The 13059-nt window shown below is 34.7% G+C and overlaps 1 protein-coding gene across 2 annotated transcripts in view; it reads left to right on the top strand.

Moving 5' to 3' along the window:
- The window catches only part of Cndp2 (Cytosolic non-specific dipeptidase 2), a 57409-nt gene that overhangs the window by 32741 nt on the left and 11609 nt on the right, over nt 1-13059 (top strand). For both annotated transcript variants that reach the window (XM_017613777.1, XM_017613776.1), the window contains exons 2-3: nt 7916-8150; nt 8213-8746. In XM_017613777.1, the coding sequence (XP_017469266.1) occupies nt 8019-8150; nt 8213-8746 (666 nt within the window). In that variant the 5' untranslated portion in view covers nt 7916-8018. The remainder of the gene's footprint in view (nt 1-7915; nt 8151-8212; nt 8747-13059) is intronic.

Raw genomic sequence — 13059 nt, 5'->3', positions numbered from 1 at the left:
CATCCTCAGAACTGAAAAAATTGCAATTTTCATATCTGGCTATGTTTGATCGACTGAGAGAGTATAAAACATAAACATGAAAATATGCTGTAAAAATTCGGGCTGATTTTATAATATATGGATCTCTCATATATTGGTTTCAGTACTTAAAACATGCATTTTATTATACTAAAATTTGATGGGCCACAATTTTACAAAAAAGCGAAAAGAAAATTAAAAATAAGGTAGTTGCAGCAAATCGGAATATAAATATGGGTTTCCCAAGTATCTGGACTACTGCGCCACTTATCGGCAGACTTTTTGTGGAGTTATTCCTTTTCATATATACAACAAACACCATATAGATTTTAGACTGTGTACAAAAATTATAAAAATTTCGCAAATTTTCACCCAAATTTCAAACTTTTTAATCAGAATCTTAAAAAAAATGGGGTATGCAGTTTCGTAGCCTTGTTGAGCAGTTGAACGTGCAACCGGCAATTTTGTATTTATTTTGTCAGACTGTGATCTGACATTTACGACATTAATTTGAAAACTAACTGAAATTTGTAATCTTTTTATGTAAGTCACCCTGCAACATATTTGTAAGATACAAAAGAGGTAACGCTACTTCTTAGCGACCATTTTTCATGATGAAGAGCAAAGCTATTGAAAAAGCAGGTTGACGGCAAAAAATTTGAAGTAAGTAAGTGGAATTACATGAAATTGTATCTTATTAACATATATTATTTAATGAAGATAATAAACTCCTCCTCCTAAAACTCCTCCGCAATATTTGTATATTAAACTGAGAATAACAAATACCCAAACGGAGTTCGTGTTATTTTTGCTTTAATTCCCAGCAAGCCCATTTAATACTAGGGACACGAATTTTGATACGATACGATACCACATCGATATTTTTGCCATTCGATACCGATACTTTTTACTCGATAGTTTTCAAACGATATTTTTTGGAATCGAGTACCAGAACTCTTGTATCGTATCGAATCGTAAATTTACAATACAAAGTTAATGGGAATAAAAATATATTGTATTGGGCATTTCCAATCTGGCGTGGCATGACATTTGTATGACAAAATGTTAGAAAATAAAATGAAAACGTCAAAATTTAAAAACTCTAAGAATTGGGAAAACTATTTGTATAAAACTTTTTTTAGTAATATTTGAAATATTTAAGGTTAATTTTCCGAATTACAAAATGTAAAAATCTGTCCTGCTTTTTTATCAGCCGAAGTATCTGACGTGACGTTACCTTACTAAAATTTCTATTGAAAGTTTTGTTGTTAATATTGTTTTTAAACAAATTTTTAACGCAAATAAAACATGAGTTTTAGCCTTAGCTAGGGTTCCGTTTCTTGCAAATCGTAATATATCCTTCTTACTTACTTTGGAATTTATATGTAAAGCAATATGGATATATGCGCAGAAATGTGTACTATCTTAGGTTGCAATGTGGCGCGCCCTCACATTTAATTTTTTCAATTTTGTATCGATATTTGGAATAGCGAGTCTTTTTATTGCTATATTAATGGGTACCCGATATTTTTACAGCGATGCTTTAAATGAGTATTATATCGATACTTTCGGTTCGATATCGTGTCCCTATTTAATTCTAGTTCAAAGTGCAACTTTCAAATTGCTAAAAAATCCCGTTGGTTTTTGGGTTAAAGGTGTTTCACATTTTTTCCATATAATGTTCGACAATTTTCTTTTATATTGAGGACACTGTCAGCAATCAACCAAAAATCAAAGGAATTTTTTAGCAGCTTGAAACTTGCGCTTAATTATAGGTGCAATCCCGTATTCATCGGACTAAAACTAGTAAAACTGTGAAAAAATAAAAATTTGCTCAGAGCGAGAGAGTAACATTGAAAAGTACGGGATCGCTTCTGGTAACTTCTGTCAACTTCAACATAACCTCCAAATTTTGGTTGTAAATTTTTGCTTATTTTGTATGTAAACACACTCAGCTCACACAAGTAAATAAGCAAAAATACTTTCAAATTCATTATAATCCACTTAAACAAGTAATTAAATACTTTTCAACGTGAATTATTTGTTTAGAATTTGGTTGCTGATCACACTATAGCTGATCGTTTGACACATTTACCAGAAAAAATTTTTTGGACTAAAACTGGTAACTTCTGACAGAGAGAGAACCTTATGTACTCTCTGTTTTGTCCTCTCAATAGTCAGAGAACCGAGTACGAGATCAATTTCCAGTAAAATCTGACTGATTCTGACTATTTCTGACTAGTCCGGACGCGTAGGTGATCGCAAATTATACTAGAAATAAATGGATTACAACACTGCATACCAAAATTATTTCTAAAGTTTCTGCTCATAAAGTTTGAAGCTTGGGAGAAAATTCGCGAAATTTTTATAAATTTTGTACAAAGTTTAAAATCTGAATTTATTTGGGTTTTGTTGTATAGCCATCTAGACTTTTATAAAAACGTAATAAATATTAAATAAACAAAGGACAAATAGCCAAAACTGACTAAAATATCACACTCCTATTATTTTGTGGACAACTTGAAATTTGAAACGACATCCAATTATTTTTTAACACTGCAAAAATTCATAATATGACTTTGATGGTACTTTGTGAACCCCCTTAATATATTTTTTAGGCGTTTAAAGTTTACGACATACAACAATATGCCACTTAAGACACCGAATTACCCGAATTAAATGATATTCCACAACATTCGGAAAGTTACCAAATGAAATTAAGAGTTACCAAGTTACCAAAACAGAAAGAAAGTTACCATTTTTGGTAGAAATTACCAAAGTGGCAACCGTGCCAGATAGGTGTACAGCAATTTTAGGTAGAACTTGGATAAGACGCCTAAAAATTAATCTCAACAAACTCGATGAAACAAATTGTTACATAATAGGTTTGTTCGTCGAGCAAAAAAATTTTTACGAATTTGTACGAATCATCATGATTTTCGACCAAATCGCGGTCGTGCAGATCAAAAAATTATCCATCACTCAAAAACTGAGAGCGCAAAGTGACAGTTCTCCTGAGAGNACAACAAATCTTCGACCAAAGGAGAATGGCTAACGAACAGATTCAAATACCCGCCGTAGACTTAGTGGAGGAGCTGGCAAGAAGAGAACAGCAGCTAGAACAAATGCGGCAAGCCTATCTAGAACTAAGGAGCAGAACGGAGGACAACAACAGCAGCAGACATAGTCTTATGAAAACTGTGAACAGTTTACCTATTTTCACAGGAACGGGGGAAATAACGGTCAACTCATTCTTCAGCAGCATAGAATACTTATTATCCACAATAAATAATAATGAACTACAGAAGGAGGTGGTTAGATCAATTTTCTACAGGACTATCCAAGGACAGGCGAAAAACGTAATAATAAACATCCCACAGCCGGACAATTGGCAGCTAATTAAGGAGACTTTAAAATTACGGTACCGACCAGANATTTCTTGTTGTTCTGACTTTCTTTAGCATACGTTTCAATTTCTTTATCGTACTGGCTGTCGGGTTTCTTAAATCGACTCTGGTTGCAATTGCATTCCGATTGCGAATACAATTTTTTTCCAGCCGAGTTTAGTTCAAATCATTGAAATTAACTAAATTATTTATATCAACAAGTATTTACTTCCTTTTTTCATAAAAAAATTGCTCGTGTTTATAAATTTTAAAATTTAACGAACTTACTTATTCAAATTAGACAAAAATGCAACCATGTGCCACAATCATATGTTTTTCGTGATTGCAAATTCTTGCTGGCTAAAATTTTTCCCGCATCTCTCAGGAGAACTGTCACTTTGCGCTCTCAGTTTTTGAGTGATGGATAATTTTTTGATCTGCACGACCGCGATTTGGTCGAAAATCATGATGATTCGTACAAATTCGTAAAAATTTTTTTGCTCGACGAACAAACCTATTATGTAACAATTTGTTTCATCGAGTTTGTTGAGATTAATTTTTAGGCGTCTTATCCAAGTTCTACCTAAAATTGCTGTACACCTATCTGGCACGGTTGCCACTTTGGTAATTTCTACCAAAAATGGTAACTTTCTTTCTGTTTTGGTAACTTGGTAACTCTTAATTTCATTTGGTAACTTTCCGAATGTTGTGGAATATCATTTAATTCGGGTAATTCGGTGTCTTAAGTGGCATATTGTTGTATGTCGTAAACTTTAAACGCCTAAAAAATATATTAAGGGGGTTCACAAAGTACCATCAAAGTCATATTATGAATTTTTGCAGTGTTAAAAAATAATTGGATGTCGTTTCAAATTTCAAGTTGTCCACAAAATAATAGGAGTGTGATATTTTAGTCAGTTTTGGCTATTTGTCCTTTGTTTATTTAATATTTATTACGTTTTTATAAAAGTCTAGATGGCTATACAACAAAACCCAAATAAATTCAGATTTTAAACTTTGTACAAAATTTATAAAAATTTCGCGAATTTTCTCCCAAGCTTCAAACTTTATGAGCAGAAACTTTAGAAATAATTTTGGTATGCAGTGTTGTAATCCATTTATTTCTAGTATAATTTGCGATCACCTACGCGTCCGGACTAGTCAGAAATAGTCAGAATCAGTCAGATTTTACTGGAAATTGATCTCGTACTCGGTTCTCTGACTATTGAGAGGACAAAACAGAGAGTACATAAGGTTCTCTCTCTGTCAGAAGTTACCAGTTTTAGTCCAAAAAATTTTTTCTGGTAAATGTGTCAAACGATCAGCTATAGTGTGATCAGCAACCAAATTCTAAACAAATAATTCACGTTGAAAAGTATTTAATTACTTGTTTAAGTGGATTATAATGAATTTGAAAGTATTTTTGCTTATTTACTTGTGTGAGCTGAGTGTGTTTACATACAAAATAAGCAAAAATTTACAACCAAAATTTGGAGGTTATGTTGAAGTTGACAGAAGTTACCAGAAGCGATCCCGTACTTTTCAATGTTACTCTCTCGCTCTGAGCAAATTTTTATTTTTTCACAGTTTTACTAGTTTTAGTCCGATGAATACGGGATTGCACCTATAATTAAGCGCAAGTTTCAAGCTGCTAAAAAATTCCTTTGATTTTTGGTTGATTGCTGACAGTGTCCTCAATATAAAAGAAAATTGTCGAACATTATATGGAAAAAATGTGAAACACCTTTAACCCAAAAACCAACGGGATTTTTTAGCAATTTGAAAGTTGCACTTTGAACTAGAATTAAATAGGGACACGATATCGAACCGAAAGTATCGATATAATACTCATTTAAAGCATCGCTGTAAAAATATCGGGTACCCATTAATATAGCAATAAAAAGACTCGCTATTCCAAATATCGATACAAAATTGAAAAAATTAAATGTGAGGGCGCGCCACATTGCAACCTAAGATAGTACACATTTCTGCGCATATATCCATATTGCTTTACATATAAATTCCAAAGTAAGTAAGAAGGATATATTACGATTTGCAAGAAACGGAACCCTAGCTAAGGCTAAAACTCATGTTTTATTTGCGTTAAAAATTTGTTTAAAAACAATATTAACAACAAAACTTTCAATAGAAATTTTAGTAAGGTAACGTCACGTCAGATACTTCGGCTGATAAAAAAGCAGGACAGATTTTTACATTTTGTAATTCGGAAAATTAACCTTAAATATTTCAAATATTACTAAAAAAAGTTTTATACAAATAGTTTTCCCAATTCTTAGAGTTTTTAAATTTTGACGTTTTCATTTTATTTTCTAACATTTTGTCATACAAATGTCATGCCACGCCAGATTGGAAATGCCCAATACAATATATTTTTATTCCCATTAACTTTGTATTGTAAATTTACGATTCGATACGATACAAGAGTTCTGGTACTCGATTCCAAAAAATATCGTTTGAAAACTATCGAGTAAAAAGTATCGGTATCGAATGGCAAAAATATCGATGTGGTATCGTATCGTATCAAAATTCGTGTCCCTAGTATTAAATGGGCTTGCTGGGAATTAAAGCAAAAATAACACGAACTCCGTTTGGGTATTTGTTATTCTCAGTTTAATATACAAATATTGCGGAGGAGTTTTAGGAGGAGGAGTTTATTATCTTCATTAAATAATATATGTTAATAAGATACAATTTCATGTAATTCCACTTACTTACTTCAAATTTTTTGCCGTCAACCTGCTTTTTCAATAGCTTTGCTCTTCATCATGAAAAATGGTCGCTAAGAAGTAGCGTTACCTCTTTTGTATCTTACAAATATGTTGCAGGGTGACTTACATAAAAAGATTACAAATTTCAGTTAGTTTTCAAATTAATGTCGTAAATGTCAGATCACAGTCTGACAAAATAAATACAAAATTGCCGGTTGCACGTTCAACTGCTCAACAAGGCTACGAAACTGCATACCCCATTTTTTTTAAGATTCTGATTAAAAAGTTTGAAATTTGGGTGAAAATTTGCGAAATTTTTATAATTTTTGTACACAGTCTAAAATCTATATGGTGTTTGTTGTATATATGAAAAGGAATAACTCCACAAAAAGTCTGCCGATAAGTGGCGCAGTAGTCCAGATACTTGGGAAACCCATATTTATATTCCGATTTGCTGCAACTACCTTATTTTTAATTTTCTTTTCGCTTTTTTGTAAAATTGTGGCCCATCAAATTTTAGTATAATAAAATGCATGTTTTAAGTACTGAAACCAATATATGAGAGATCCATATATTATAAAATCAGCCCGAATTTTTACAGCATATTTTCATGTTTATGTTTTATACTCTCTCAGTCGATCAAACATAGCCAGATATGAAAATTGCAATTTTTTCAGTTCTGAGGATGACTTCAGACTGAAGTCGAAATATCGGAAACTAAAAACAAATGCAAATTCTAAAATTTGTGTTTGATATTCATGTGGCATTGATCTCGAAAATAACACAGGCCAAGAAAAATAGAGAAAAAATTTGGTGCGGCGAATGCTAAAGCTGTTTTTGATAGACTTTTTTGTGCTGATTAGAATCCATAAGTATAAAGTTTCCATCAGCTCCAGATTTTGAGAAAAACGACGAGGTCAAAGTGTCAAAAATTTCCATTTTTCGCAATATTTTAAAAATTCTAGCGAATAAACAAAAAGTGACAATCAGGTCAAGGTGCAGGGATGGTATTTTCATGGACAGCAGTCGAGATTTCTAGCTTCTTACATTAAAGCCTAAGCGGAACGCTCTATCCTTTTCCTTCATTGCTTGGGCTTTGACTTTATACTTATGATTCCTAATTAGCACAAAAAAGTCTATCAAAGCCAGCTTTAACATTTGCCGCACCAAAGTCAGTGTTGCCCAGTGTTATTCAATATTAATTCTACAAATTTTCATCAAATTTTCGGACTTTTATCTGAATATTTAGAAATTTGTAAAGCCTGCAATTTTATAGCCCATACAATTTTAGTTTAAAAAATAATAAAGAATTTTTTGCTTGCGACTTTTGTGAGTTTTTTCATATAACTAACTCAATTTATGAAAACTGGCGTTGATATTTGAATTTTTTCGCGAACGGCTTTTTGCCTTTTTATCATATAAAAAAAATCATGTCGATATGAAAAATGTGCAAAAAGCCACCAGAAAAAAAGTATTCAAAATCAGCATCAAATTTTAGTCGAATGAAACTTGCATTTTAGCTGTAAAACTGCATATCCAAAAATTTTCAGTTTGAAAAGTTTGAAATTTTGAAGAAAATTTGTAGAAATTTTCAAAATTTTTATAAAGCTTGAAGCTTTAGATTTTAGTTAACAATATTTGTATAAAAAAAATAACAAAGAAGGGTTAACTTAAAAACATTATTAATAATTAAAATAAATCAGCACGTGAACACTTGTTCCAGTCACTGTGCATGCATACATATGTAAATAGCATTTATATTTTTTATTATTCTTATTGTAGCTACATCGACAACAACAAGGAGCAATATATCACTGCCCTGAAGGCAGCGGTTGCTATACAATCGGTTTCTGCTTGGCCTGATAAGCGTGATGAAATACAAACTATGGTGCGGTTAGTCGCTGATAAGTTGCGTAGCCTTGGCGCTGAAGTGGAATTGGCTGATATCGGAAGTCAGCGGTTACCAAATGGTAAAGAAATTCCACTTCCGCATGTGATTTTGGGAACACTGGGAAAGGTTAGGAGCATTTCTTCTTATGTTAATAATGGTAAAATATTTTGTAACATTTCTATCGATAGGATCCAAAAAAGAAAACAGTTATAGTTTATGGACACCTGGATGTACAACCTGCTTTAAAGGAAGATGGCTGGAATACTGAACCTTTTGATTTAACTGAGATCGAAGGAAAGCTGTATGGCCGAGGTGCCAGTGATGACAAAGGCCCTGTTTTATGTTGGTTACATGCAATAGAAGCATTCCAAAAACTTGGGATTCAGGTGCCTGTTAACTTAAAATTTGTTTTCGAGGGCATGGAGGAAAGTGGAAGTGAGGGTCTTGATGATCTCTTAATGGCTCGAAAAAATGATTTTTTAGCAGATGGGGACTACGTTTGTATCTCCGATAATTATTGGCTCGGCAAGAAACGTCCATGTTTGACGTACGGACTTCGTGGCTTGGTTTATTATACGATTGAGGTTGAGTGTGCCGTTAAAGACCTGCACAGTGGTGTTTTTGGTGGCACAGTACACGAAGCAATGCCAGATCTCTGTTACCTATTGAGTCAACTAGTAGACAAGGATACAAACATTTTGATTCCAGGCATTGACAGAGATGTAAGTATGTAGTTATATACTTTGTACATATTTCAGTATTAACTTTCTGGAGAGAAACGGTTCTTCGTTTTCCTGATTTACACTCATAAGCAAAAAATGGTGTGCAACATTTTGACCAGTTTCGGCAATTTTTCTTTTTATTTGTTTAATGTTTATGAAATTTTTATAAAATTCATTATGCATATGTCTAACTACGGTGACCATCCGTCCTGTATTATTAGGGACAGTCTTCTTTTTTCATCTATTGTCGTGGTAATTTATATAATTCATACAGGAAGCCAAATGTTCTGTATTTCATTTAATGTCCAGAATTTGTCCCGTATTCGGTATTCTGGCGCCTTAACAGCTCATAAAAATGACATGCCTATGAACCAGTTTTTATTTTAAAATCTGGACGCTTGTGATTCGAATCGATGGGCACATACAGTGACGAGCAAAACTGTAACATGGAGTAACACCTTTTCTTTCAGCTGTCGCTATCTTTCCAAGTTCTAACGACATTCATACTGTTGTTCTGTATTTTTATTGGTACATCTTTGCTTCCTCTGTCATAACGATTTGAAGTCAATTCAACAACATTAAAGAAACCAGCAGACAAAAATGTAAATTAAGGCATATGTTACAGTTTTGCACTCATGTATTTTTAATAACTTTTTGACAATTTTCACAAAAAAAAAGAATTATTAACACAATGTTCAGTATGGTTTTGCTTTATTTAGTTTCTGGTTGCAATTTGGCATACCTAATGTGCATGTCTGTAAAAATTCTGGAGGTATAGCCTCCCATATATCCTTGGTTTGCTTTCACAGCTCACGTACTCCATTGGACGGACTTGGATACTTAGTAAGATGCGCTTTTAGTTGATTTCGCAAATTCTCGATGAGATTCATGTCCTCGGATTGTGGAGGTCATTTCAAATTAGCAAATTTCTGCTTTTGTTCCAGTCTTTGCGAACATGTGCAGTGTGTTTTGGTTGCTTTTTCAGCAGAAACTCTAATTTTTTCGACTACATCTTGCAAATTTTGTTGAAATATGAACAGATACTGTTCCTTACGCATAATACGTACAAACGGATCAACAACATTTTTGAAATACAACCCCAAACTAATATTGACCGACCACTGTGATTCACAGTTTGCCTTACATGATGCGCTTAGGCTTAATTTGGGCCTTTGTTCCAATACCATGCCCGGCCATCTGCTTAAAAGCTATTAATTTAGTCTTGTCAGACCACATAAGCCTCAATTAAATCTTAAAAATGTGTTTTTTATTGCGTTATGTAAGGCCTAACATATCCCAATAGGCAACGGTCCGGTTTTCGCGCGATGCAGCAAAACGCTGCCCCACTCGCGCATGTATTTTGATCAAATTTGCTTTTTTCTTCTTTTATGATCCATTTTGCTCAATTTGGCAACTTTTCGCCTCACTATCTACTGATTTGCATTCAATTTTAATACCTTTAGCGCTTCTGTAGTAGTGCCTGCAGCGTTACTTGCTATTAAGTTCACAGTTCCTTTGTCCTTAGTAACACTTTAGGCTATATTTTTTCTCAGTCTTAACATTTTCATGTGGCAGACTCCACATTTTTTTGCCACTTTCCCTACGNGTAAAATGCAAAACTGAGAATGAGTGCAAAACTGTAACATTTGCCTTAACTTTCATTTTTGTCTCCAGGTTTTTTTATTGTTGTTGGATTGACCTCAAATCGTTATGAGAGCGGGAGTAGGGATGTACCAATAAGAATATAGAACAAAAGTGTGAAAGTCGTTAGAACTATGAAAGATAGCGGTGGCTGAAATAAAAAGTGTTACATCATGTTACAGTTTTGCTCGTCACTGTATGTATGTAGATGATTTCTAATACGGTCATCTCGAGTCATCTGTGTACGTGTGGACTCGTCTTTCGACTACAAACAGTTGAGTCACTCAGAGTCATGTCGGTGTAACTAACACATATTTATTTCTCCTAACACATCCAAGCCGACTCGCGAGTCAGACGCACCGTGTATGCCGCCTATAAGGTTATAATTTTGCGTAGAAAAACTTGGTATTTGTGAATATGAATCGAAATCAGACGTTAATGAATATTGTTAAAATTTCTTTAAGTAATTTCACCAGTATTTAGGTTTTCAAAGGTTTCTTCTTCAAATTGTCTTTTTTGTTTTACATTCTACTCTAAAATTTTAAATTTGGTTTACATATGGGGTATTCCATGAGTAAGTGAAACTTTGTGTCCAATTATGTAGAAACTTATTGAACATGGAATACTTGATGAATCAATGCTAAATACCTCAAATTAACGTATTTTCTAAAAAAAATTTAGTTATATTATTTTATTACACTGTAAATGCACTCAAAACTACAACATTAGAAAAGTAATTAATACAATATATTTTAATACAGAAGGCTCTGCAAAATCAAGTATTTTCAAAGTTATTATTTTTTTGAAGTGGGGAATAAATATCTCGATCTTTCTTCGTCCCAAAGAAGCAACATGACATTGAAGAAAATAGGCATTTAAATTATATAATGCGATGAAATCACTACAGTTTTGCATGTCCCACCCGTGACAAAAAGGTTTTAAGCTTCGTAAGCTATTAGTTACTACTTTGAGGACTTTTCTATAATTTCATAACTAGAGTGTGTTTATACTATGCCGCCCTATTTCATCTCTTTTATTACATTATAAGTGCCTAGTTTAGAGATTTTGAAACGTTTTATCGTGTCCCGCCCATGACATTATACACTTATACATTTTTTCTAATGGTCAATAACAATAAAAAACAAGTTTAACGTTTCAAACCTATGTTTAATGCCACAAAACTTTGAAGTTCAGGTTGACTAAACACCATAATACTGTTGATGGGCTAAGCGATGTAGTAAAAAATTTCGCGTGGTCAGCTCGAAAAGTCAAGGTAAACATTACTATCATAGAGAGGCCAGAGAATTCTATGATGAGGGTTGCTTAACAACAATCCAAAAGTCAATACTAACAATTATTTCAAAAGTTCCAACCTAGAAAATCTAGAAGTTCACTTAACCAAATCGTGGTTATCATTCCTTCGTTAGCAACGAGTGTTGGTGGACGTGTTTCGGCGCATAATATTGGATACCTTCTTTTTCGGCGCAACGGCACATGTGTATGTGCCTTGTAAAATCACCATTTTGATTTAAGTGGATAATCAAAACCTAAAAACTATAGCCTTTTTCAAGGCTGACGCTTTTGAGTACAGTACGGTGCTTCGCTTTTGGCGTCACAGCGTACTTCTTTGGACAAATCTGTGCAAAATTTTTTAATTCACCGGAATTGTGTGGGAGCACGGAAGGTTCAGGTGAGTGATTGTGACTTTAGTGTGGGGTTGCGAAATCTCTTGTGCTTTTGTTTTAACTTTTTTGGCTTAAAAAAAATCAAGCCTGCCTTCGACGGTAGGAAAAAAACCTAAAGCCGCTATGGCGTCCTCACTATCGAGGACGTCATCGGCAGACGACTTCGAAGCTTTCGCGAGCAACAATCTAGTTAGGGCAAGCGCCTAAAAAAATAAAAAGAAATTAGAATAGCAAAAATGCTAAAGGCTCATGACATGGCAAGAACTAGTCTTGACATGGGTGTAACCGGTAAGGGGAAAAACGTGGAGGAACCAAGTGAAAATGAAATGAGTATAGACATACAAGTAGATAACGGGACAACGACGAGTACCGATAGCCCGCTTTTGGCTACGGATAACGGACAGCAAGCAGGTACAGTGACAGCCGGTTCTACGTACCGGAATGACTCGGGTTTCACCCGACCAAGGGCTGTTGTTTCGGCGATCTAACCCCGTTTAGGTCGGCGAAGTATCTTAAAAGTTGTCCGTCCATAGGGCTACATTCACTACGTATTCTCCTACTCAGGGCTGGCATCGAGTCAAACCCTGGGCCAGAAACATACACCTGCTGTGTATGCCGAAGACGATTACACCACAACTCCACCTCAGTCAAGTGTAATGCCTGCGAGGGGTGGAGTCACCTCAGGGTCTGCTCGGGACTACAGACACACAGACAGTGGACCACGTCGTACGTGGCCCCCTATTGCTCAAACAGAGCAGCCTCCACGGCTAACCATAGTCCGCCCGAGCAGCCCCACACACTCACACAGCAGCCACACACAGTCACCACAACACAACAACATAATAACACCACAGACCGTACCACAGCCACTACAGACCACATAACACACAGCCGCACCACCACCCACACGCCGCCGCTGCACGGTATGCCAGACCAGGATATTCCGTAATGTGACATCAGTCAAGTGCAACACCTGCCTTGGCTGGT

This window comes from Rhagoletis zephyria, unplaced genomic scaffold, assembly GCF_001687245.7.
Source record: "Rhagoletis zephyria isolate East Lansing unplaced genomic scaffold, Rhagoletis_zephyria_1.1 Rzeph_scaffold_00716, whole genome shotgun sequence".
Lineage (NCBI taxonomy): Eukaryota > Metazoa > Arthropoda > Insecta > Diptera > Tephritidae > Rhagoletis > Rhagoletis zephyria.
This window is presented reverse-complemented; position numbering and strand designations above follow the sequence as displayed.